The sequence below is a fragment of the Echeneis naucrates genome, chromosome 22 (genome assembly GCF_900963305.1).
Source record: "Echeneis naucrates chromosome 22, fEcheNa1.1, whole genome shotgun sequence".
NCBI classification, from domain to species: Eukaryota; Metazoa; Chordata; class Actinopteri; order Carangiformes; family Echeneidae; genus Echeneis; species Echeneis naucrates.
In genome coordinates, this window is record NC_042532.1 from 17,620,652 (window position 1) to 17,647,211 (window position 26,560).

Consider the following 26,560-nt stretch of genomic DNA (forward strand, 5'->3'; position numbering starts at 1 on the left):
CAATCCGGCCTGTATTAAAAAATCACTGAGGTGAAATAAGAATAAAGAAGAATGTGGCTCACCTACATTGAGAAAGAAAAGCTGAAAGAGTCAAAGCCACAGCCACATTTGAGCTTTATCAAAATGACATGCTTTTAGTTTCACAGCTGTCAAGATGACCCTTTTGAAGGCCACAGTCCAAAACATGTTAATTTTTATTTTTCCTGAAAATGTCTTTGCAAGATTAGTTTGGATTAAGAAAAAAAAAAAACAAGAGGCCACACGGCCGAAGGTTAATAAGAAACTGAGCGGTTTGGGAGAGGTCAGAATGAGGTTTCAGCTAAAGTGGGATTATGAGGCAGGTGAAGTGTTTTCACTGCTCACACACACTGACCTGATGAGGTGTCTGACAGCCGTGTCAAACTGCAACAGGAGGACCTGTCTGTGCAGCTGCAGCAGATGGCCGACGGACTCTGGGCTGCTGGGATCAGACAGGCGGTCGACCAGTCGCTGGATCTCCAGCAGCTCTGCCCCTGTACAGCAGCCAGAGGGGAGAAGAGATCTAATCAGGTTATTGTGATTCTTATATACTGGTTTCTTATTAGATAGACAATGCTGCTTGGTCAGTTTTGTCCAGATGCCATTTAAAAGAATATTCAGGCAGTGAATGAAAGGTGCTAAGGTGCTAATTAACCGGACTAATGATATCTCCATACTGTGATACTACATTAGAAACGTTTACCCACCGATGCCTTCAGGGCCTCCCCAGCCAGCTGCCCGCTGTGAGCCCGGTGTCTCCTGGCCTCTTCTCCAGCTGCTGGAGTTTTCAGTGTTTCCAAGTCTGGAGAAACTCACCAGGTAATAAATAATGTCATGAAGAGCTGAGACTATCTGCAGAGTGTGATGGAGAGCTGTGGCACCGACCTGTAGAAATTAGAACAACAGTGAACTGAATAAAGGGTTTAGACTGAAAATGACGTGGCAGTGAATTAAAGACATACTTAGTTCCTAACACATTGTACATGGAGGACTAAATCACCAAAGGCTAGCGACGCAGACCTCCCTTCTTTGGAACTTTCCTGCCTTTAAAATGAAAGATGATCCTAAATAAATCAACAGCCACAGATTTGTCTGTGAGCTTCTCACCGAGACTTCCAGCGTCTTGAACATGTGAAGCACCTCAGAGAAATGAGGGACGGCCCACAGGTCGACGACAGCCTTTCCATCTGCAGACAACAGCTGCTGCGGCCGACAGCCAGAGGTGCTGTTTGAGAAGAAGGTGTGACCGCAAAACACAATAAACTACTCAACACATGTAGAGGCATTTGCTGGTTTTTGTCGTTTTGGTGTTGATGTGAATGATTTTGATTTATTTATTTACACAAGGGGCTTTGTGAAAATACTTGTATCTGATTATACATATTTACATTCACTGACGTATTATCCATCACCCTCAGGGCCTTTTTGGTGTGATGCCTGATGACCAGACAGTAATTTCATAAATCTATTACAAATATGAATACGTTTTTTGAATAAAGCACTGATTTAATGTTTGTTGTATTGTTTACTAATGACATTGTATATGTTGTATTATGAAGCTGGTTTTACTTCCTGTTCCACAACGTGTTGACACTTCACACATTAGTGTCACCTCTCTCTCACGGCATCAGCTATTATTGTAATAATTGTATTTCTCCTGCTGATAACCAATAAAACTCCAGCTTTTTGTACCGGGGGTCAGGGCAAAGTTCAACTCCTGAATCCAGATTAATTTTGCTCTCGCTGGTTTGTTGAGTTGTGAAGTGGGACCGACGGATGGAAGGGACGTCGTCCAAGACAGACGTTAGACTGTAGCAGTATGCAACGATCTGCGCTCTCACACAATGCTGAGATATCTGCATGTTGAATCTGTGGAAATATTGACAGAGACAATAACACGCTCGGATCTAGAATAAGGAAAAAGCTAACGAATGTGAGCAGGGTTGTGAATTGTTGTGTAACAGAATGGATTTACTTTGTGAGAAAGTCAGTTATGAGACTCCTTTTGATCTTTGCTGCTTCCTCCTGCAGAGTGAGAGAAGTTCATTTTACTTCATGAGCACACGGTCAGATTTTTCATCCTGCTCAGTGACCACTGTGTGCAACTCACTGGGGTTTTTATAAGACCCCCCATGGCCTGTTTCCGCTTCACAAATGAATTCAGCATCTCGTCACGCAGACCTGCTTTTTCCAGCTGGATGGACACAAAAGCTTCCATCAGCCTGCAGAAAGAAAACATGATTCAGTTTATGAAAGCACAAAGCTGCTGCTAATGACCAGCAGTGGAACTTGTTCTTCCAGAGTGGAACATCACCTCCTCGCCTTCCTACAGCCGTTAGAAAGTGCCAAGTTTGATTTCTCCTGCAGGTCGTTAGTGTCGCTTGCAGGTTTGTGGTCAAATCTTGTTGCAGATTTTACATCTTTAAGTGTTTCTTCATTCTGAGAAAAAAAGCAGCTTTAAAATAAAAAAAAAAAGTCCTGAGCAGTATTAAATATAAATCACAATCATAAAAGTAGAAACACTTGCTCTGCAGGATAATGGCCTGTTTGAGTTTGGTGCTATTATATATAACTTTTTCAGACACATCTTTCTGGTATAGTAGAGTAAAAAATATAAGGTTAAATAGAAACATTCCAGTATTAAGCCCAAATTTCAATTGACATAAAAATCCTTCATTAACCGCCGCTTAGCTACACACACCTCTGATGATGATGTCACACTCTCTGCCCAGTAGCACAGACAGGCCACTTTCACAGCACTTATCAAGGCGTTTTTCTGTGTGACCTGACTGGCCAGAGTCACCTGGAGGTTCTCGATACTCTGTTGGTTCAGAAGCTAAGAAAAGATATGAACACAGAGAAATCTGATTTGTTTATGCATTTCTTCTCTCAGGAAATAAACTCCAGAGTTTCTCTGTAACATACATGAGTAACTGTCTCCTCCGAGCTGAAGCTGAACCTCCCGATCTGGTTCTCGTCCAGTTCCTGGATGCTCAGAGGGAGGTGGGACGGGATGAACCTGCGGCAGGCAGAGCGCTTCAGCTCCCTTTGAAACACACTTCATGGCTCTTATAGAACAGCAGCAGGGTAAAAACATGCTCACAGCAACAATCGTCTTATTTTAGCGAACACGTTGACTTCAACATTAAAGCAGACAAATTTCACATATCAGCTAAGCGATCGAGATATTAACAGAAACACAAAATAAACTTAGCTCTGGGATTACTTACGTGTCCACACAAGTGTCATCCTCCAGGAGCTCTGAGATAAAAATAGGCCTCTGCTCTGTTTGGGCTTCCTGCTCAGTGACCTCAAACTGCAACGGCCTCATATACAGGTGGAACTCCTTGAAGCTGAGCTCTGAGGCCACAGCTTTATACAACCTGGATTAATGAGACCAACATGAGAAGATGTGGGAATATAACTGTTGTAAGAGAAATAAGAACGTTTCATGACCTTAAAAATATTGTTTTAGTTTTTGTCACAGGTGAGAATATAAGACTTTTTTAAACCCCCACTGAGATGAAGCGTTGTCTTAACTGTGCCAGATGTGCAGTCTCAGAGGCCGACTCCAGCAGTCGATGTCGGATGGTGACGAGCTCCAGCAGCTTGGAGAAAGTCTCCACTGCAAACAACTCTTTCTCCCTCCCCTGCTTCAAGTCTTTCTCCTCTGCTGATTTCACTAACGACAGCCCCACCTCTTGGACCAAAGCTGGGTCCTCGAAAAACACGCCCGAGAACAACTGAGAGTGAAGGAGAAGAAACAAAAGTTGGATTAAGGTGTTTTTACCTTTCTCTGTGTAAATTCCTCTCACAAAGAGTCCTGTTGGGAAAAACCTACATGCTTTTGTATGTGAGTGCTGTAGGAAGCGCCAGGCATGCCCAGATGCCTCCAGCTCCGCAGGGCCTCCTGCAGCAGCCTCTTTCGCAGGACGAGTTTGTCAGAGACACTCGTGGCTCGGTGCAGCTGACAGAGCTCGATGTGAGCCTGGACTAAACTGTCATAGACTCCAGAGGCCAGACAAAGAGACGGGTGAACCTCCAGGAGAAAGACGTTCGTCAGCGCGGGACTGAAAACAGGACACAGAGGGGTAAAAACAGGATCAATACACCAAAACTGACCTCTCTGTTTACTTGCCTGTCTCCACCTAGTGAAACCAGGTGTTTGGGGATGTAGTTGAGTGGAAGACCATAGTCATGCACAGAGCCTTTATGTTTGTCTCTCCAGATGCGCTGGAGGTACTGCCGCTGATTTTCAATCTGATGGGACACACAACACAGTTTGTCAAAAGGTGCAGGCTGAAGATTGGTTAAGAAAAGATGCATCTTAACAACATTACAACTGCAACTCTTCTGTTTTCATGATCAACTGAGCTGCAGATTATTATTTTCTCTATTAATCGCCAGAGAGGTTGAAAAATAGAGACGAAGTTCAGAGTGAGTACAAAGCTCCTCAGTTGGGCTGGGAAATGACTAAAAGATAGTTATCAGTAATAACTCACCTTCACTCAGCTTATCAACTGGTCGACTAATTCAAATCAATGACAGTTAACCAGTTTCGTACACCCTTAATCCCCCTGCACGTGCACATAAGGTTTACTGTTTTCACCTGATTATCCAGAATGTATTTGATCAGCTGCTGGTGATTTTGCAGGCAGTCTGTCTCGGCCCTGTAGACCTGAACAAAGTAATCCTGCTCCAGGTCCAGCTGTGGTCTGCCGTGCATGATGTCAGTGATGACTCGTGCCAGAGCAAACCTCTCCTCTGTCCCAGCTGCATGCTGGTAGGCTTCATAGTAACAGTTCAACAGCTGGCGAAAAGCAGCCGTGCAAACGTTGAGGACACATTATGAGACACAGATTTTTAATGCAGTTTCTGGGTGTTTAGAGGGAAACATGGAATTTATCTGAAATACTGAACGTCTACAGAGAGTAAACTACATTTGCTCACTATACCTGCACTTTGCTCTCCAGAAACTCAGCCTCACATGTCCAGAGGTCGAGAAGCACCGAAACTCGGTCGATATCTGTCCCGGCCCAGGAGTGGACGTCTGCTGTCCAGGCTTTCTCAGCTTTTCCCATCACCTCAGTCCTGTTCTTCTGGATGTAGTGAGACCCGACCAGAAGAAGCTCATTCTCCAGCTTCTCTAAATCCCTCAGAGCAGCATCGTAGACAATGTAGAAGCCTTTCTGGTCCTGAGTGTGGATGAAACGCTCCTCAACTCTGTAGAAATCATGGAGATTCTCCACCTCTGCAAACGTCATAAACTCTGAGCAATGAACCTGGGAAATGAATGTTGCATATTTTTGGACCTTTTTGAAAGTGTTTTTATTTTTAATGTCACCAATACAGCCAGAACACACTAATTCATTCATTCAAGGACTCAGGATAGCTGTTCTCAGTAATGTATCCAATATATTCAATATGTACAACTTATTTGCAATGAAAAGCCTCAAAGGTTTTAAAAGTAATTGTCACAATTTTATCACCCTTACTACAATGGACATCACTGGAGCTGAGAAATAAAAATAAATAAATGCTCCGGTCCTGTCGATGTTCGCTTGCTTTTTACATTCGACATTTATTTTGAAAGGCTGAATTCAAGCCAAAAGAACTTGTCTGTACCTTATAGTCACCAGGAGAGTTTGGATTGTACTGGAGCGAGCCCACACCTCCGGCCTCCCCTCGTCCTCCTCTGGCTGCATTCATCCAGCCAGTTTCCTCTGCCGTGCTGCACAGCTCTCCATCCTCAAGCTGTAAACCTGCCAGGTCAAAGGTTAACATCCGCTCAACAGAGCGCAGGTAGTTCAGCATCCCAAGACAAGCCCGCTGTGGACAGAGAGTTATGAAGCAGTGAGAACCTTCATAATCAAATTTATAATCTCTTTATGGCTTTTATAATAATCATACACCCTTAATCAGCAAACAACATCCAGTTCACACCTGGAGCTCTCGAAGTTTGAGGTGACGTAGGTAGCTCAGGGACAGGTAAGCACCGCTGGTGACGACTGGATCTTCCTCCAAGCTGTCGTCTGGACGCAGAAGCTGTGAGCGGCTGTGGTTTAAAGCAGGTTTATAAAGAACTGGCTGTACTTCACTGACTCCAAGGTGAATGAAGAAGAGGTTTTATTGTTTAAAGGTTTAAAACTGGTCAGGAAATAAAGCCCAAAGACACATCTTCCCCTCTTTTGTCTGAGTAGTTGTGGATGGTTGAATATACTTGACAATAAAGATGTTTAATTTCGAGAGCAGCGGTGCAGAAACTACAGCAGAAAACCAGAGTTTCCAATTCCTTTTTCTATGTAAAAACTAATTATGAAGAACAAACACACCTTTCGTTTGTTGACCTTTGACTCTTCAGACTCTTTATGTCGCTGCTCCCTCGCCCTCTCGAGTTGGATGAACAGCCGTGTGTTTCCTAACAGGACAAATGTCACCTTCAATATTCTGTTGTGACTGAGGAAACGTTGGCCGTTCCCACACTCTCCGCGCAGGAAAATAAATGATACGTGCCTGAGTTAAACTGTAAACGCTCATCCAGATCTCTGAGCTCTTTTGATGTTTCATCTTCCTGCTGTGTGAGGCCAAGGAGGTCGGTGCGGACTGTGAATCACAGACGAGAGCTGCGTCCTCTTTTAGAGTCGCAGCCACATGGAGCATATCAGCGGCCTGATCAGAGAAACCACTAAGTACCAGATACCAACAGCTGATACACAACTAAAGCGTCGTGTTCGACCTGAAGTCTTCGTGTGTTAAACACAATATGAACGCACACGAAGACCAACGACTATTTTACAGGCTAGGAAAATAAATTCTCATAAATGACAGTAGATTAAAATTAAACCCAATAAGTCTTTTGGTGAGTTTATCATTTAAATCCTGTTGATCAGCTGTTTCAGGCACATTAAAACACTGGCACACAGTAAAACTGATCAAATGTCACGTTACAGGAGACCAAACCAAACCAAACCACCGTCCACCTGAAGAAACCTGCTGTGCGTCCTCAGGAGCTCGTCCACACGTTTCCTTTCCTTCAGCGTCGTGATGAGCTTCTGCTGCCAAGGATCCCGTCTGGGTTTCACCTTCAAAACCAAATCCAAGCAGACAATATAATATCGACTGTCCCACACACACACACACACACACACAATTTATAAATATGCAGAATGCCCGCAGGGCTCATGAGCACCAACTTCTTCTCTCTTGAGAGACCAAACTTGGATCCAGCTGTTCTGCAGTAGTTAGCAAACCCTTTAATGTGAAAACAGAACTAGGTGCTTCGTCGCTCAAACCTGAATGAAAGGGATCCACTTGGCCTCCTTCCTCAGAGCCATGCCTGGATTTGTCCTCCCCCACTTGCTCTCTCTGACCTCTGTGCTGTCATACTGAGGAAATGTTTTCATCTGCTCTTGTCGTCCGAAGATTGTCCTGAACTCTCGCCACACCTTGTGAGAAATCAGCCGAGATTCAGTCTCAAACGGAGCTTTCTATCTCAACACACAATGAAGGCACAAAGATTGGGTTTATTTTAGTGGACGTTACCATGCTGAATAACTCCATCTCATCTGCAGTGGTCCTGAGTTTGCGAGTGTCATATGACAGGTGGAAGTAGGCGATGAGTGACTGCAGCTCAGGTAGGAACTCCAGCAGGTGGACAGAGCGCACGGGAACATTTTGTCCTGTCGTTGAATGTCATATTAAAAGCCCCACAGTAAGCCATAATGTCTATGGTAAGTACTATATCTGGGTATTTGAGGAAGTTTTCCTCGGGTCAGAATCTCATTATCTAATAACTTGATTATCTCATGGACAGATGTCCCTGCGCTCTTTCTCCACGGGGATAAACCTTTTTTTTAATTGAGTGGATTTTCAGTTTTGTCTCTCACCCTGAGCATGCTGAGTCTGACTTTCCTTCTTCTTTGTGGGAGTTGGCTGAGAGTCTTTGTCTTTCCTTTCACCAACTGGTATGTAATGCAGCACCTGTGGGGGGAAAAAAAACTTTTTAACCATAAACGTAATTATTTTTTATTTTTATTTTATTATTTTAGGATAAATAAAGCTGACGAAGTGATGACATGAACTCAGCGTAGTGAGTAAAATAACCACAGACAGACGTAGATTTTTACCCTGAGGAAGCTGTGAATGGTCTGAACAGAGTGCAGCTGGCAGACCAGCCACCGCAGGTAAACCACCAGGTCGTCCGGAGTCAGCAGGTTAACGGGGTTTCCTCGGCCAGTCAGGATCTTCTCTCTGCACGCCGACAGTCTGCGGGCCCTCTGAACGGCATCCTCATACTCACTTGTCAAGTATTGAACCTGATCCTGAGAGAAAACATATAGAGATCTACTATGTGCTATAACTCTGTGTAGCATAAAAATTAACAGATGAAGTGATTTTGAGATTGCACCATGGCCTTTAAATTCAATAAACAAACCCTAAAATATCACTAAAAAACAATGAGAGGTCGTTTCACGTCGTCACCTTGTAAGCTGGATAAAGCTTCTCAATGATGCTGGTGTGGCGGGAAAATCTCCTCCATCTGAGCATGAGCTGATATTTGATCTGAGCCAAGTGACGCGATCTGTCCGTGTAAAACTGTGGGGAAACGTTCACATCAGGAAGTTAGTTTGAACGGCCTTTCTCTCATATGTGTTGTTTTCAAGCCTCTGACCTGGTGCAGCAGAGGAGGCAAAGCGTCAGGCCTGTACTCCGGACTCAGGCAGCTCTCCAGCTCCGTCTGCATCACGTCAGCCTCAGACTGAACCGGCAAAGCTTCAGCCACCTGCAGAAAAGTTCGATTTGTGACCCAGAAACAGACTAATTAACTTCCCTCAGCTCCCCAGACTCTGCTGGATAAAAATAAAAACCATCTTCTAGTCTCACCTGAAGTCTCTTCCTCAGAGCGAGTTCCCGCTCCACCCGAAAGAAGGAAACATCTTTTGGAGGTAGAACAGACCTGAAAGAAAACTCATTTTTTAAAACAGTTCACGCCGTCTTATTTATCATAAACCAAAGACAAATGGAAACCTGATGATGGCACTACAGGACAGGTTTATGGAGTCCCCAAACACAAATGTGGAGCAAATGTCTGTGATTGTCTAAATATAATATAGACCTTCAGCAGATTAATAGAGATGAATTTAAAACTATTTTCTGGTGGAGCGAAAGACATTTTTGAGCAGAGGCAGACTTTAAAGGCCCACCTATCTGAGCAAAACAGAAATATTTCAGGCTGAATGAAAAAAACCACGACCAAACCTCCACACCTGAAAGACCTGGAGGTTCCTGCTCCACGTAAGAATCCATTCTCCTCTATTTCCGTCCTGAGTGCTGAGAGCTGGAGCGACAGCTCTGCCTCCATCTGCTTCACTCTGTCAGAGGAAGACACTCTGTACACATCACACATGGCAGCCGTTTAGAGACCAAATATTTCAGTTAACAAACACACGTCCTTTGGCTCTGAATCTCTGCCTCAATGCAGATTTGTTGTGGCGTATCCATGGAGACAAACATCCAGGCAGCTGAGCCTCTCCTCCCTCATCTGGACTCAGTGACAGCATCTGATCTGTAGAGGGCTCTGAAGTTACACTGGGCTCTTTTGTTACCATAACATGATGTTGGGCTTTCCACATTCTCACCACGGAAATTTACCATTTGCAAACACTGATATGAATGATGCGCGGCGCTCAGTGCAGCCTACGTTCAAAAACCTTGAATTAGTCCGAGTGGGCCAATCCTTCTTGGATACAGTGTGTGATTGGTTTTTAGCTCCTGATGTGATTATCCAATAGCAAACCACCTCCACTGAGCCTGCAGAGTCAAATCTGCAGCTGTGTAATTCCTCAAGGGACAGAGATACAAAAAGAGAGGTAGATCAAAAACCCAGAGAGATGTTCAGTGGTTCTTTAAGCTTTATTTACATGCACCATCTCTGATACAACCAAGATAGGAATTGGAATAACAACTGACAATGTCGACTTGACTCTTTTTTTTTTTTTTTTTTTTTTTGTAGGAGCAATAGGAACAAATGGAGAATGGATAGTGGCAGTGAGTGTGACTCAAAATTAATGTAGGGAAAAAAAAATGCAGCTTTAAATCTGTTCGTTGTATTTTGAAGACATGGTCGCTCACACAAAGCTATGTCTGAAAAAAATATGTCTGGAAGCATGTGCAGAATATATTTTTCTTAAATAGATTTTTTTTTTTTCCTGTCAAATTAATATCAGTGAAGTATCGGAGTGGGCGCAACTCAAACTCGCATTTTTCCCAATAACTCTAATTGAGGACACAATTTGATTGATTCATTTGCTGTCTGTCCTGCAAATCAATACCCATTCGAGGTGGCCAAATTGTAGGCTACAGTCCGTTAACACAAAAGTGCTTTCACAAAGCTCGAACCCGGTTTACATGGGGTCAAACATGCAGAATCATAGTTAGAGAAAATAAAATTAATAAAATAAATTGTCATTTCAAAATGATGAAGTATAAAAAAAATAATAAATCATCCTGCTGTTCCTACAAAAACTGCTGATGTTGATTTTTTATTTATTTATTTATTTATTTTTTGCCCTTATAGCACTGGTTCCTAACATTTATACACTGTATATTCTCTTATTCCCACTTATTTAAATGCAGAAATATTTTGGCAATTTTTAAAATACTGTGGTTGCTTCTCCTCAAATGAGTTACTACACATCCTCCTCTCACGCACCTGCTATAGTGCTGATAACACAATGGGAGGGTACCAATGACGCGCCATCTGCAGCCACTCCCTGCTATCTTCTTATTTATAGCACCAAGAACTCCTTCAAATGAACAAACACCAAAATATTGTAGATTGAGTGCCGCGGAGTCGCAGAGTGTGTTATTTCAATCCAAATAGTCTTAAGTGTTTACTAAATGGTGTCAACTACAGCTAAATGATGGCCTTAATTCTGTCCTAAACTCTACACTGAGCTGCACTTCCAATATTGCAGTAAGTGGAAGAGGAGGATGAGGAGGACGACGGGGTCGGGGGGAGGTTGGGGGTGGGCTGGATGGTGAAAAGGGACCTGCAGCGGAAACACCATAATCATCAAGACTTCAGTAATGCACCTTTTCAGAAGGAAAAGAATTCACAGTAATGTCACTAAAATCACAGGGTAAAATTTGCTAAATAAAAATAAAACATTACATACAAAAAAAAAACCCAATGTAGATCAGTTCACATCTTAATAACATATTAACCTCTACAGATTGATATTTGGTGCATGACGCGGTGCATCAATGGGGGGAGGGCGGGGGTTCATTATTTTATTGTTTTAAATCTTTTAGTCCATTTAGGCTACGCCTCTCAAAGAAACTTAAAAACAAAACCACGAAAGAAGAAGAAGAAGAAGAAGAAGAAGAAGAAAAACAAACACTTGTCAAGTATCCTCCACTGGAACGTAATAATTGTAACATTCTCTGCAGCTTGTTTCTGTAAACAGGCTGTCACCCCAACAACAGGCTGACAGCTGGTTTGGCAAAAATGTTGGTTTTAGGTATGAAAGGGTGTGAAAGAGGAGAAAGCAGGGTGAAAACATAATTCTTCTTCAGTTTCATGTATCACTTTGTGATACGAGTGATTCCCTGAGACTAACACGAGTTGATGCTTTTCGCTTAGTTTTGACAAAGTGTCCAATATTTCCAGTCAGTGCTGCTGTTCACATCATCCAGCCATTGATCTTTTTAAAGAATGTTGTTCTTTCCACTGTGAAGACACGATCGTGTGTCTCAGACACTTCAGATACAGTACCCAACTTAATGCCTCACATTACAAAGAATGGAAAGAAATACTACATGAAGAAACTTTTACATACTTCCTTCCCTCTACTTGCACAATGCAGGACAATGAAACCCAATTTACATTTTCCCTACTCCTCTCTTTTTTTCTTTTCGCTCATGCTGAGCTCTGATGGAGTTTCTCAGCTTGGGACCCAGCTTTGAGAGGAAGTCTGTTTTGAGCTCGAGAAGCTTCCTGAATTCCTGTTGGCATTCTGGGCGGAGGCGAGGCAAGAGTCGAAGCTGAGGTCCAGGCAATCTGCATCCATCAGTTCATTGCGGATGATGGAATCCATGTCGCACTCTAGGCTGCCATTGAACACGTCCAGGTCCAGATCGGCAGGAAAGCGGTCCTGGCCGGACAAACCAGAGCCGAGCTGCATAGAGGTGTTCTTGCTGGGAGACTTCAGGTGCGGCTGCTTGGTGTCAGGGTGACTGGCGTTGTTGTCAGAGGTTGACAAGCCAGCTTGCCAACCAGGCACTGGAGCGCTTTGGGCCTGACCTGCGCTGGTGTGGTTCACCAGCATGTGGTCTTTCCGCAGCAGCATGGCATTTCTTCGAGAGTTTTGCAGCGCAATCGCGGTACTGGCCTGTGACATCAGCGGGTCGGACTGGGTGAGCATGACGTTGCTGTGGCTGTGGGAGTCCAGACTGAGCAGGTCCTGCAGGGTCTGGTGGTCGCTGAAGTGCGAGACGCAGGAGAAGGTGGTCTGCTTGTTCTCCTGAATGGTCTGCATGGGTGACTGCCGCAGGCTCGTGATGGACGGCGGGCTGAAAAGGGGGTTCGGCCCATAGCTGCCAGATGGGCTCCCCAGACTGCTTCCTGAGCAGCTGAAGGTAAACACTGAGCTGCCCTGACCGTTTGCTCCGCTGTCTTCCTCTCCAGGAGGAGGCTGCTGGGATGCTGTCAGGCTGATATTGTCCAAAAGGTCGTCCATCAGGTTGTCAGATAGTCCATCGTTAAGGTTCATGGTACCTGCCAGGTCAGAAAGCCCTGTGGGCCCCGTGGACGGGGACATGCTGCTGGGACTGGAGTACAGCATCGGGGAGAGGGGAGAGTCGTCGTCAGGCACCTCGTCCAGCTCCAGGTTGGCCAGGATCGGGGACAGACGACCGCTGAGTGTGCTGGCGTTGGAATTGGTCCGGGAGCGGAAGTCTGTCCAGGCATCTAGCTCGTCACTGCTGCGAGAAGTGGGGCTTCCTGTCCATTTGGAGAGACTTGAGGAGCTCTCAGAGCTGCCATCTTGAGCGGCCTGCAGTGATGCTTTCTTCTTGGTGGCGCGACCTCGGGCGCCCTTGATGTACTTACTGTTATCCATCGATACGGCCCGTCGTCGTGGAGCTTTGCCTCCTTTCCCTCCCTCTGGGTTGACCATCCACCAGGAACTTTTCCCCGTTCCTTCATTCTGGACTTTCACAAAACGACTGTGCAGGGACAGATTGTGTCGGATGGAATTCTGCAATAACAACGGATGGAAAGAATTTAATGCATTTTTATACTTTCTGAAAATTTGTGTCAAATCACTTGTACATACCAATGACATCAGCAGAGAAATACACACATTTGACACACTGCAGTCAGTGCATTAGTCACATGGAAAACTACTCAGTCTGTATCGGAAATGCAGTTGTGTAAACTTTGCTTCGTCAAATCTGTTAAAATAACCTGGATGACATCATCATGCAGGCCTTGGAGACAGCAAGGTTTCTTTTTTTTTTTTTTTCACAAAAAGCCTCTGAAAAATGTGTCTGCCCACCAGGAAGTAAGGCGTGTGATGAAAACACACAGCTGGTTGTATTACAGGATTTATGGGTTCCTTCCCTTTTTAAAATTATGCTGCAGACTAAAAGTCAGACTATCCTGGCTTCTGCTGCATCCATTTGGGTTTTTTTTTTTTCCCAAAACTTCAATCAGGTTCAGTTGAGACTGAAGGTTTATTCTTGACCTTGGAAATCAAGCGAACCTTCAATGAAAAAGATCATGTGAGGATCAAAATCTTCTTGACCAGACCTTGTGGTTTTCCGGGGAATTCTAATAAACTCATCTGTTTTGAAGCTGTCTGATATTCTAACTGCTCGTCTTCATTCCTCTGTAGGATTTAGTGGTGCTTTAACATTGCAAGGACAATAATCTTGACTAGTGAAGCACTATTACAGTAAAAAGGGTGATGAAAACGAGAGCGAGGATTCATATTTGCGCTCTAAACCGTCTCCTCTCTCCCGCAACAGAATATCTAAGGTTTTTCTCGTTAAACCAGCAATTAAAACCAAGTACTGTGAACAACTGCAACGCTGCAGTGTCTTCTAAGAGACAATTTTTCTTTGCACCTCAAACTGTGACCTATTTCTAGCTGCTCTGAGAGGTCTACAGGATTTTCCCTGGAGATTTTCCCAACCATGTACAAAATTAAACAGCTGGAGCCTGCACGGCTGGCCCACACCAAGACTCACTGCAGTAAGTAAAGAGAAACTCTGCAGTGATCTCTGCAGCCCAAAGTCTAACCTCAATGGGAGACGGTCCAGCATAATTCTCTTCAGCTTGAATTATCTTGAGAAAACTGAGGTCCTATTTAAATCCGTCTCTCAGCAGATTTAGCTAATCAAACACCAGACGAGCGCAGCACATGACATGGACCTGTAGAGGCAGATGATCTCCAGCTTTGTGATGACTAAAACATCCCAAATGAACACTGGCCACAGTCTGCCTCTAAATGCAGTGACTCAATAGAATCACCTGCTGACTTCAAACTTACATCAAATCCCTTGCTCAAAGCCAATTACAGGATTGGTCAACCAGCAAACACACTCATTGCCAACGGAGTGACTCAGGTACCTCAATGCTCTGTGCATCCCAGCTGCTGACTTCCCCGCACTCACTGTAGATACCCTAGACCTTGGAAAGCACACTTTAGTGGGAGTAAAAGGTCAAGATTGACACGCTCATGCATGTATTTATGATAAATATGAAGCTATAGCCTGCAGCTGTTTGGCTTATCTCAGCATGAGAACTGGAAGGGGAGGGAAAATGCTCGCTGGTACGACCTAAAGGCGACGAAAACCAGCTCCTCTAAAGCTCATCAATCAACAAATGATAACTTGTTTTTTCAATCCATTGAAAAATAAAGTGTATAAACGTTCGGGCTATTTCCTCTGGTTTCAACGTGCAGACGCAAGCTAACCAACTACTGGCAGTAGCTCTAAATTTAAAACGATAGAATATCCCCATATCCTTTAATTCATTTGTGCCGCCATTTCGGGCTTTGGCCAAACCCGAGACATTTCCTCTCATTTCAGCCTCCATTGGAACTCGTCCACATCTGTTAGCTGAATTTATAACAGGAAGATGGTTCAAAGAGAATGAATCCCAAATCGTTTTATCAAAGTGCCAAAAAGATGAAGAGAGCAGTCACAGCAGTGCAGGTGTTAATAAAACACACCGAGAAGCAACTCAGCGTACACTGGATTTTAATTTCCTTCATGGTCTTTCACCAGCACCCATGACTTGGCAGGATGTGGATGATTTTAGTATTTCATCTTCTCCACAGGCTGATAAATGAGTCTCAGGGAGGAACCTTATTCTAAAATCTGCACAAATTTGTGTGGATAAAAAACAGGCTACGTGGAGAACACAGGAACGAGCAAAGTACTGCTGCAGTAGAGCAACGTCGTCGTGTTGTAGTGACTTCAGGCTTTGAATCAAAAGGTCATGATTTCACTTCGGGCATCCCTTCGAAGGTGCATTGCCACTTTACCATTCTTCCCATGTTCTGGATTTGACTTTAAAAAAAAAAAAAAGAAAAGAAAAGAAAAAAGGTGTGAGACTGAACAAAGAAAAACATAATTTTATCTATCAAACTGTTTCTAATGTCCCCTGAAAGTGAACATTTTTAAATGTGGTCTATTCTCAAAATTTCCTAATAATCTAATTAAGTGAGAAGCAAAACAGGATTCAAGCTTTAGTCCCGCCACCATTTCACACAGCTTATGAGTAACTTCACTCCAACTTTGGCTTAATGTGGGCATTTGTGTCACGTTTCCAGCAAAATTGTCTCCAGATCTATAGTTATAGCATCTGCTTTATCTCCAAAAGACTTCTCTCCCAATTGTCTTACATTTCATACATGGACAAAAATGAACAAGTGACTCACCATCACTGAACAAATGCAACTAGAATAGAAACTGTAAAAAAAAAAAAAAAAAAAGCCAGAACATGTTGCCGCATCCTTCTTGGGCAAATTCTGACGTAAAGGTGAGATTTATAGATGTTTTTCCTCAAGAAGCGCCTTAACCCAACAACAAGTAAGATATCTGATATCACATTTGTTACTTGGAGCTGACCAAGCGGGCCCATAAATACTAACAGACACATGCAAAGCAGGCCAGATACTGTTAATCACCCCAGGACCTACAGAGAGTGAACACAATAACAGCAGCACCTGTCCTGGTCAATCTAACGAAACTGAATACAACAGCTCTGCAATAAATAAACCTTTGTGACAGTTTTGGTTGAGGCTAACAGAGGTTTTGATTCAGCTCCACGGCCATTTAAGGCACTATAATTTGTACTGTTGCTGTAATGGATTGAGCTGTGTTAAAGCAGATGGATAAAATTGCGGTCCAGTATAATACAACAAAATGCAATCTGGGGAAAAAAAACAAAAAACAAAAACTGACCAAATTCGTCAATCTAGTCCTTTTTTAAACAACAATATAGAATCCAAGGCAGCTGTTTTTATTACAGGCCAACTGAATTTGAATAGATAACACTACAGAACGAGGGCCTCCGCTGTGGTTAAAGATGTATAGTAATCTGAACTGTGTGTACAACACGGCATTCCTGTTATTTCCTGAATTTTTTGAAGGAATGTGTGTCCATGTAGGAGGTAAAAGCTACCAGCCCTGTTCCTTCAAAGAAACAACACAACTGTAGCCACAGTTCAGTTTTCCCCAAAGCTGCTCAAGCACATAAAGGATGAGCCACACTGTCCTAAAAGAAATAACAATTAAAAAAAATAAAAAATAAAACAATAAAAACTCCTGCCTTCCCCTCCCCCACACAGCCACAGCAGTGCTGCAGCACCCTTTGAGCAATGCCTCGTTCTGAACGGGGACTGGATCGGCGCCAGTTTCAGCCGGAGCCAGATCCAAAGAGAAACACTGAGCTTCTCTCACACTGCTACACATTGACCTACATAATTTATAGTCAGCTGACTGATTCTTGTGCCCGGGCCAAACGAAAAAAGGCAGTGTGGCAGCACAGCAGGGCCGAGCCGCTGGGCGGTCATCCATATAGGAAGCTTAAATATTTAGTTTGTATTCACAACAATGAGAGCTACAGATGAAGCTTATCTTTGAATGTGTCATTATTCTGGTTTAGTTTTTTTTTTTCTCCAACAGAGATGTATGACAGCTCTGGATTTACACCCTGCAGACCAGCAGATAACCTTTTTTTTTTTTCAACCTTAAGCTGATATCTGAATGTCACACAGCTACAAAGCATCTCCTAGGAAATGCTGATGTCAGCTCTTTTGAAACCCCACAACGTTAACCCTTTCCCCGGCGAGCTGCTGTCTATCTGCAGCAGCTGAGTGCCTGCGGTGGCACAATGAGCATCCAGGCATGAAGGAAAACTGACCAGCACTAAAGAATCAACCGACAGATTCATCAGACAGCACCATCCGTTTGTTTACCCCCCCCCCCCAAACATGCCAGAGCATCTGTGGCAAGCAAGAAGAAGCAGAGTCTTTGCTGCAACTGTAAATTCTTCATGAAGAAACTCCCCCAGAATCAGCTGCATCCCACAGTAACAGTTGTGCAGGATTAAAAACCTATTTCCAGAGTTTTTCTAACCCCCTCCACCACCACCACCACCACCTCCTCCTCCTCCAATCTAAATCCTGCAAAGCTCAAAGCTTTCATCAGACTTGATTCCATGACAGATGAATTGGTTTGGTCCTGTACTAATCCTTAAAATCAAACAGAAGCACACAGGGCCACAGTGGAGCTTTTAAGAGGCCCCTGTGTGGCAGCATCACCGGGCTGTCTGAAAGTGAAAATGCCTGCTTTCAGTCTCGACTTTCATACTCAGCAGTTTGTTTTTACAGGATTAGTGTGTGCTTAGATTTTTTTTTTTTTTTTTTGTTTGTTTGTTTTAATGTAGGTGCCAAACTAATAATCTGTGTGACTGAACTGTAAACTGTGTTTGGACATGATGCCCATTCCCTGCCGACGCTCCACACCGACAACCAAACTGAGGCTGCCGATAGAGAGTGAAACGCAGCCAGATATCCAACCTGTGTGCGCTGCTGTCAGCGAAATGAATAAATGAACGAGTGAACGAGTGAACGAGAGCAGCCAGCGTGTGAAACCGTGTCAGTCCGCTCTTTGCTGTGATGACAGCAGCAGCATGTCACCGCTCACCTTCCAGCCGGCGGAGCTGTTGCTGTCGCCTTTGTCCTTGAAATACGGCACAGACCTCACCATCCAGTCGTAGATCTGGGACAAGGTCAGCCTCTTCTCCGGGGAGCTGTCGATGGCTTGGGTGATGAGGTCTGCATAGGAGTAGTTGCCCCAGGCGTTCCTGCGGGCGGAGGACTTCCTCAGCTGCTGGGCGGCCGCGGAGCCGCCCGGAGCCGCGGCGGGGGTGTGCGCCGAGGAAGGCGACCCGTCGGCGGCCTCCTCCTTGCAGGGGCCGCGCCGGACCTCCACCGGCTGAGAGGTGGAGGAGCCCCCGCCGGTGCCGGCGCTCGGCTCCCGGGCTTTACCGACGCCTTTCTGGGCAGCGCCGCCCTCATCGTCGTCCTCCTCCTCGGGGATTACGTCAGCGTCGCTCGGCCCCGGTTTGCCCGCTCCGGACTCCGGACGGGGCAGCGGCCAGGTGCAGGAGCGGGGCCGCTTCTGGGGCTCGAAATCCGGATCTATCTCCACGTTTAACGGAGGCTCGGGCTCAGCCATGATAATCGCGATATCTGGGTTTGTGCACAAAGGTTCAGAAAATCACTCAGGGCGCATTCCATCAATGTGTCTGTGCTGCCTTCAGGGACGCTTCATTTACTGTGGTGTTCATGCATGGAAATGTCCAGCCTGCAGCCGAGTCCGCAACACGTGTCTGGTCCGTGTATGTCCTCCTGCTGGGGGTGTGTGTGTGTGTGTGTGGGGGGGGGGCTGACCAGCATTAACACAACACCTCCTTTCCCCGTGCACGGCCCACACCCTGACCGACATGCGCTGCAATTTTGCGAAATGCGGCGTTTGAGGTGTGAAGCGTCTGCGGACGGTCCCGGAGGAATCCGGACGGCGTTCCTTCACAAAGCGCCCGCGTCCCGCACCGAGATCCGGCGACGTGCATGCCACAAGAAACCGAGGATGGCTTCATCTGATGTCAGCACATCAGCTTTATCACTCCGCAAACAGCTGCCATCTTGACTGTTTCCTCCCCCCCCCCCCCCCACCGCCACCAACAAGTCCTTTATCATCCGTGCAGGCAGCGGCCGGTCGGCTGAGCAGAGCGCCGCCGTCCAGATACCATCAAGGCGGAGAACGGCTTCTGCAAGGGCCTGCAGCTTTTTGTTAAAAATAAAAAATAAAATAAAAAAAATGTAAAAATATATATATAAATTATAGGGACAGGGCGGCTATAGAAAACCAGCAACACGCTAAATGGACTTCCGAAGAGCTAAAAAAAAAAAGAAATAAAATAAAACAATCGTGCATTTCTCGCTGCAGATCAGAAGCGACTCAGACAGCTGCAGCTGCCTGCAGCACTCCTCATTCAATCTGCTGCTGCTGTGGTGGGTGCAAACGCTCCAAGTCCAGGAGGAAGCAAAAAAAACTGCACTGAAATTAAAGAGACAGTGTGGACATGACATCACTGTCCCGTCTTTAATGTACATGGGAATTTTTTTTTACCAGATGATTTAATCTAATAATATAGAAAAACCAGCATCAGCCTCCATATTTTTAAGCATTTACTTATCTGAGATTGTCCAACTGTCTGAGATAAGAGACATTCATTTTTAAAGGAATAATGAGGCGATGTGTTTATATGTTGTATTAATGACACAGATAATGGATGTGTTAATTTTCCGGGGGGGGGATATATATTATAATTACATTACTGCTTCAAGTCAGAGAGCAGAAGAGTTATAGTTTCAAAACTGAGTTCATATTAGTTTTGATATTACTGAACCAACCCGTCCAAACAGACTGATCTGACACTTATCAGTGCTGATGGTTGTTATTGTCTCATTAGCTTTAGCATCCGATCACTTATAATACAACTGCTGAGCTCACATATACACGGGCCTGTCACCAAAAAAAAAAAAAAAAACTGTAAATGGAAGAAATTCACACATGAACAAGTTTGATTCTTCTCTGGATTTCAGCAGTTTTGAGGTTTATGACAAAGTGCATCAAAATCCGCTGGATAAAACGCACAAACTGTCTGTGCTGATAACATTTGTTTGTGCAGGAAATTCACTTTGAAGTTCTTTGCTTGTTTGTTTTCACTTCCCACAGTCCCGTTAAAGAAACAAACAAAAAAAAAATTCAGACGGTTGACAGTTCAACCCCAAACCCTCACTGGTTTCATTTAGGAAGACGATTTCAGAAAACTCCAAGTAATATGTAAAATACTACATTTACTGCAGTATGTTTTTTTCCCCTGTTCATATTGACAATAAAAAAGATTAACTGTTTGAAATTTCATGAACTCCCAAACAACATCCCCAAAAAAGGACTAAAAGAATAAAAAAAATAATAATAATAATTCAGAGATAAACACTCAGATTTAAATACGCAGACCAACCTCCTGTCACTGTATTTAGACTTGAATCCTTTAGAACTCAATGAGATGCATTCAAATGTTCTTCCCAAAAGTTGTCCAGCTTTTTTTCCCCCCACAGATTCAAAAAAAGCAAATACAGTTGGACCACAAAGGGGAACGGAGTTAAAAGCAATATGACACCCTAAATTTCATCTTAAAAATGATATGTAAAGTGCAATGCTGCAATAAAGTCATAAAAGGCCTTCAAATATCAATAAATATTCTCTGTACAACATTTGTGCGCACGCACAAGCAGTCCCGTTAGGTTTGTGCTGGATAAGATGAGTAGGAGTATTGTTCAGTCTGGATTTGGCAGTGAGGAGAAAGAACAATGTATAAAGTACGAACATTACGTAACCGTTGATTATCCCAAATGTTAAACCTTCGATTTCATGCTTCTGTCCCCTTCCAGCCAATAATCTTCTGTCTGCATCTCTGTGAGTCGAGACACTGTCCTCTGGAAGGCAAATTTTTCCTCCTCTCCACTAAATATGGACAAACTGCTGGCTTCTTCCTGTTAAATTCAAAATTCGGTTTTTATTGGGAGTGTTCACTTTTTAACACAAAGGCACGATACAGATGGTATGGTAGGTAAATAAAACAAGGCCATGCACGCTCGTGGTCATCGCACCACTGTTCACTCTGAAACAGAGCTTTCATTTGATGCTGCTTTTATGTTTCTCCTGACGTTTAGCCAATGTTATATTCTGATCCCGCAGCAAAGCATTGCACAGGACAGGAAACGGGGGAAAGAGGGACGTTCCCTGGGGTGGAACTTGAACCGGGGGTCAGCCCTCAAAAACCGGGAGGCCCATCAACATTACATTTTAACTTTACTTCTTGAAGCGGAGGCAGAAAAATGAACATCAGCTTGTGATGTCAAACATCACATCTCAAAAACTGGTTTTCAAGAAATAAGTGAAGAGAAATGAACACTTCAATTTCAGGGGTAAATAAGCGACTTTAAAAAATAAATCCATTTCATATGACTACAATATTTTCTGCTCTAGTATTAAGAAAATGGCATCTACATTTTTAATTCTTATTTGCTTATTAGTTTATTTTGGCTAAAACAAATGCTGACTAATTATTTTGACCTCTGAGTGTAACTATATGTCATCCAAATCAAAATTTACATGTTTCTATTTTGTAAGTAACGTGTTGATTTTAGTTTATATAAAACAAATAAAATGAAGAAACAGAAAAAAATTTATTTTTTTTTTCTTGTTAAGTGTACACACTGAGTGCAATGACTGACTTTCTGTTGTGTGTTTGTGATCAGCCAAAAGCCAGTCAGTGTAATTATCTACAGTTATGAGTGAAGTACACACCCAACATAAAAAAAAAAACTGGTTTCTGGTTGTTCTCTTACCCTTTTCAGCCCCAGATCGTCCATCAGAATGTGGCTCTCATCGTGACTGTGATCCCCGTCGTGTACAAAAATGTCCTCCAGTGGGTGGTCGGCGAGAATCACCACCCGCACCTGAAAGATGTGAAGGGCCCCTGATTAATTTGCTGTTGTTTTTTTTTTTGGGGGGGGTTCCGAAATCTGCAAGAGAATAAGTACCTTGTGGTCATAAAGGGCATCCACGAGCGTTATGAGCCGCCGGGCTTGAGTCTTCTTATTCAGCGTGAGCAGAGGAATGTGTCGAATAAAGACGGTGTCGAACAGCCTGGAGATCTCCAGGTAATCACTGGCCCCTAAAGGCTGCAACAGTGGACGCCACTCTTATTTAAGTCGCTGTTCACTTTACATTTCCCTGAGATTAAGCCAAGCCACTTTGTTTTCTAATGTCTGTAATATTAGAATGTCTTTGACTTCTTTGGATTGTTTCAGCCTGTAGAGTCACAAGTGGGTCAATTGCTCAACCAAAAACTGCTCAAACCTGTTGGACATTAAATTCAGTTTGATTGCCTGCTGCAGCTGATCGAAAGGCAAAGCCTGACGAAATCATGCAACAAGAGTCCGGATTAATTTGTTATGAAGGCGAAGTAGTGAGAAATTGGAGTTTAATTTATATGACGCAACATCATAGGAATGTAGCTCCAATTAAATTCACAAGCAGTCAATCTAAAGACTCGCATTTCAAAATGATCAAAAGCAATTCTTTGGTAAACCCGAAGACTCTGCTTAGTCACCATGAGCTTAGAAATCCTTTTTTTGACAGCTGCTTGCTACTGACTGTAATGTAAATTAAAAAATGCTTTCTGGGATGTGAGCAAAAGAAAAAAAGTAACAGTGGAACACATTTAAAGAATATGGATGCCTACAGATCAGAAGTCAATGCTGATGCATGCGGATATTTTGACAGAGCTGTTGTAAAACCAACGACCTTATAAAAGAGTGCAGAGAGACTTACTCTATCACACAGCTCCTCAAATGTACAGTCGACGATGGTCCCACAAGCTTTGTTCAGACGGACTTTTCTGTTGTGCACGTTCAGAACTCTTGGTCGTGTTACTTTGGAGAAAACATTATATGGAAATTTGCATAGTAAGTAAAAATACTTCCATATTGCAGATACAATCATATCCAAACTACACAACTGTTGAAGAATGAAGTCAAATATCATTTGAAAGAGCACCTACTGTCGTTCTGCTTGAAAGCCAGTTCATCGAACATCTTGTCTAGTGTTGCTTCTACGTCAGGTTCACTGGAGCTACAGTGAAAGGTAACAGGGAAATATTAAGCTAAAAAAACTAAATAAAATAAAATAGCAGTCATACGATGGATCAAACTGGTTTTTACTGATTGCTTTAGATGAAGAATTTCTCACAGAAAGTAGAGTTTCCCAGCAGACGGCCTGTTCCTTTTGCGGTAATCTATCCCAGAATCCAGGCGAAGAGTTTGGCAATATTTCTACATGTGCGAGACAAATTATTCACTAAAGGAGCCTTTAGAATATGATTTTTTTAAAGTTTGTTAAAACCATTGACAGCTATCCTTGATTCTGAGTGGAAAAAGGACTCGTGTTTTTACCTGCAACACGGCAATAAAAGGCACAAAGTTGACTCTCTGCAGCCCATTTTTATACAAGTCTGTGGGAAGACAACTAATTCAATTTCTTTACATTTACTCTCAATAGTTTGTGAAATCTCAAAGTACAGTTTGGTGTGAAAGTGTTTGCTCATATAGTTTGATGACATTAATGGACAGAAATTTTAGAAATACATAATATAATCTTGTGAATATAACACCAGCTTGTTACCTTCAGGCGGACGATTTGAAGTGGCCACAACGACGACTCCATTCAGAAAGAGATTCTCAAATAGCTGCTTTAGAATCATGGCATCAGCGATATCAGTCACCTGAAATGCATTTTAGAAATAAATTCCCTTTGGGTTCAGTGTTGCTGATACCAAAAATGTACAGAGACTGGCAGACTCCTATTAAAGTATCTATTAAGTAGAGAAAAAAAAAAAGACTACCATGAAAGATCAATACCTGAAACTCATCAAAGCATAGAAGACAAGCCTCTTCACTGATCTCCTCAGCAACTGGAGCAATGGGGTCATAGGATTTGGCCATTTTTCCTGCTTTCCGCTTCGGCATACTCTGTTTTAGCCGATGGATCCCTGAAAACAAAGAAGTGTGAGTTTTTGTGAGTTCTAGGTACAAATAAAAACGCATCAAAACATGCACTCACAACAGTCTGAGAGTAAAATAAATTATTGAACACAAACCTGTGCATTCAGTAGATGCATCATCTGTACTCTTTGGTTCAGGAAGAAAAGAGTTCACAACTCGCTCAAAGTTTGAGTGAAGAAATCAATTTATAAAAATGTTATGTATGTAATTCTGATTCTCCTTTATCAAAGAACAGGACTGAAGAGGAGAAAGACACAGTTTCACCAAAAAGTGGTAACTCAAGAGGAAATATAAGCTCAGTTCAGCAACCACAGCGCTGTGTTGCTCTTCATTCTGACTACAGCCTGTGGTGAAGTGCTCATTCAACAGCTGCACCAAAACAAGCCACTTGAATCGGACATTAATATGCAACAGAGCTGTAAGTAATAGGTTTTGATAATTGGCAACAAGGACGCAGAGCGTGTCAGATCCAAACTGGCCTTCACAGAGCTGAGAGTTGACTGAGTAAGTAGGACAAGGGACATAGTCGCCCTCTGGTGGCGGCAGCTCTGCCCATATAAAACATTTTGATTCAAAAGGTCCAAATGATTTGTGTCGACCTTGTTAAAGGTCATTGTGACCACAATGACAGGGATTAAACGGATGTTTACATCTGGTTAGCTGAAAATGTAGAAGGCAGCTACAAAGTCGAGAAAGCAAGTTTACTTCTTTTGAATTTAAGTCTGAAGTCTGAGTGGATGAACCTGAAGATTTGGATTTTCAATCCCAGGTCAGTGTCAGAGTCTTTTTGAGAAGCAGCTCAACAGTGACTCGGGCTCCCTCCATGTATCAAGTGTACTCACTTTTATGCACGTCCAACATGAAACCATGGAAATGAACCCTCTTTTTCTTTTCAGTCTCCACATGTGAATAAAACATGTCCATGACCATAGTTTTTCCTGTGCCTGAAAAGATCGACTCTGTGAGTAACTCGCAACACATAGTTAACACAAGTTGTAAGAATTAAACTTAGGTGCACAACTCCACATTTCTTACCAACGTCACCAAAGATGTAGTAGCCTTTTGGAGGTTTGGGTTTTGTAAAGAACTGAAAGACATGAAAATAAAAAAAAAAAAACTGATTACAATATTTTACAATGAAAAAAGCTGCAGTTTGTTATTGTATTATTGTTACGTTATTCCACGAAATGTGCTGAATGCAAATGTTCACGAGAAAACGAAAGTGGTTGGCTTCTATATCAAGCCAATGACCCACAGCTGACCTTAAAATCCACCTTCAATCACTTACAGAAATAAAAGAGAGCTTGAGCATCTGTGAAAATCCGCAAATAAATCTGCAAACTTAATGAAAACTAAGGAATCAAAAACTTTGCTGGCCAGTAAAAAAAAAACAAAACAACCAACTTGATATTTTAAATGTCGGTTTGCAGCAGGTGTCTGTCCTATTTTCCCCTTCTCACTTCATTCATGCAATTTCTCCATGTGTTAATAATATGTGTCAGTAATGTGTCAGTAATATAACAGTATCTGTGAAGCACGTTGTAACTCACTAGGTGCCACTTAAATGACAATGAGTCCGTTTACCTTGGAGAAGATGGACGTCGGTGTGTTGCTGTATCCTCTCAGTGTTTTGTGCAGACCGTCCAGTCTCTGCAGAACCGCTTTCTGATGCTCGTCCTCCCGCAGAGTCCCGTCCCGGATCAGCCCGCTGTAGTGATCCAGAGGGCCGCTGTACCCGGCGGCTCCCACCGCCCCACCACCCTCCTCCACCTCCGGCTGGGCTTTCACCGAGAAACCTGAGCAGGAAAAACACAACTCGTCCCATTATTCCAAAACAGTCGCTCATGGATCCGATAAGTCGCGATAATGTCGCTCCTTTGGGAGGAGTTTTCAGACCAGCTAGCATGAAAGCTAACAGGGCAAGAAAAACCCCGGTTCAAACGACAAAGATGAGTTGATAAGCAGGTAAAAGGACGACAGTTACACCATTTTATTGACAGGGAGAGACGGTGAACTGGCTGGAAGCGGAGAGAAACACCGAGCTAGGTCGACTGGTTCTCTGTTTACAGCTCCGGACAAACACCCAAACGACCCCGCCTTCACGGGAACTCACCAAAAACTGCTCTCACCTCGTCTGCCGAGCTCCGCTAAACATCTCAGCAGCTTTCCGGAGGAATATCTCTCACTGAAAACACATTTAAAGCCCAGCAAAGCTGAGGGTGACATCTTTGTGGACAGCGGTACGCGCACCGCCATCTTGGATTCAAACTGCGTCAACGCAACTTTATTAGCAAAGACAGAAACAGAGAAACGCGTCATCCAGCAGG

At 43.5% G+C, this 26,560-nt stretch overlaps 3 protein-coding genes across 3 annotated transcripts; all 3 read right to left on the reverse strand.

Annotated features, from left to right (window-relative positions):
• Positions 1-58: 58 nt before the first annotated feature.
• On the reverse strand, positions 59-5,757 carry LOC115036227 (uncharacterized). Its single transcript, XM_029494351.1, has 17 exons — positions 5,644-5,757; positions 4,974-5,300; positions 4,628-4,828; positions 4,157-4,278; positions 3,860-4,088; positions 3,559-3,761; positions 3,249-3,401; positions 2,944-3,064; positions 2,720-2,854; positions 2,333-2,457; positions 2,129-2,240; positions 1,994-2,043; positions 1,711-1,887; positions 1,126-1,243; positions 726-903; positions 374-512; positions 59-62 (listed from the first exon to the last, which is right to left on the reverse strand). Exons 1-17 carry the CDS (start codon positions 5,725-5,727, stop codon positions 59-61), a joined length of 2,478 nt encoding a protein of 825 aa, XP_029350211.1. The 5' UTR covers positions 5,728-5,757.
• A 4,246-nt stretch (positions 5,758-10,003) lies between these two features.
• Positions 10,004-19,470, reverse strand: foxo3a (forkhead box O3A). The gene is made up of 2 exons (XM_029493160.1): positions 18,241-19,470; positions 10,004-13,277 (listed from the first exon to the last, which is right to left on the reverse strand). Exons 1-2 carry the CDS (start codon positions 18,772-18,774, stop codon positions 11,964-11,966), a joined length of 1,848 nt encoding a protein of 615 aa, XP_029349020.1. The 5' UTR covers positions 18,775-19,470; the 3' UTR covers positions 10,004-11,963.
• A 711-nt stretch (positions 19,471-20,181) lies between these two features.
• afg1la (AFG1 like ATPase a) lies at positions 20,182-26,489 on the reverse strand. The gene is made up of 13 exons (XM_029493169.1): positions 26,363-26,489; positions 25,818-26,029; positions 25,269-25,320; positions 25,076-25,177; positions 24,090-24,220; positions 23,854-23,953; positions 23,625-23,683; positions 23,422-23,504; positions 23,234-23,304; positions 23,005-23,105; positions 22,212-22,352; positions 22,017-22,127; positions 20,182-21,158 (listed from the first exon to the last, which is right to left on the reverse strand). Exons 1-13 carry the CDS (start codon positions 26,487-26,489, stop codon positions 21,021-21,023), a joined length of 1,428 nt encoding a protein of 475 aa, XP_029349029.1. The 3' UTR covers positions 20,182-21,020.
• Between the last annotated feature and the right edge of the window lie 71 nt (positions 26,490-26,560).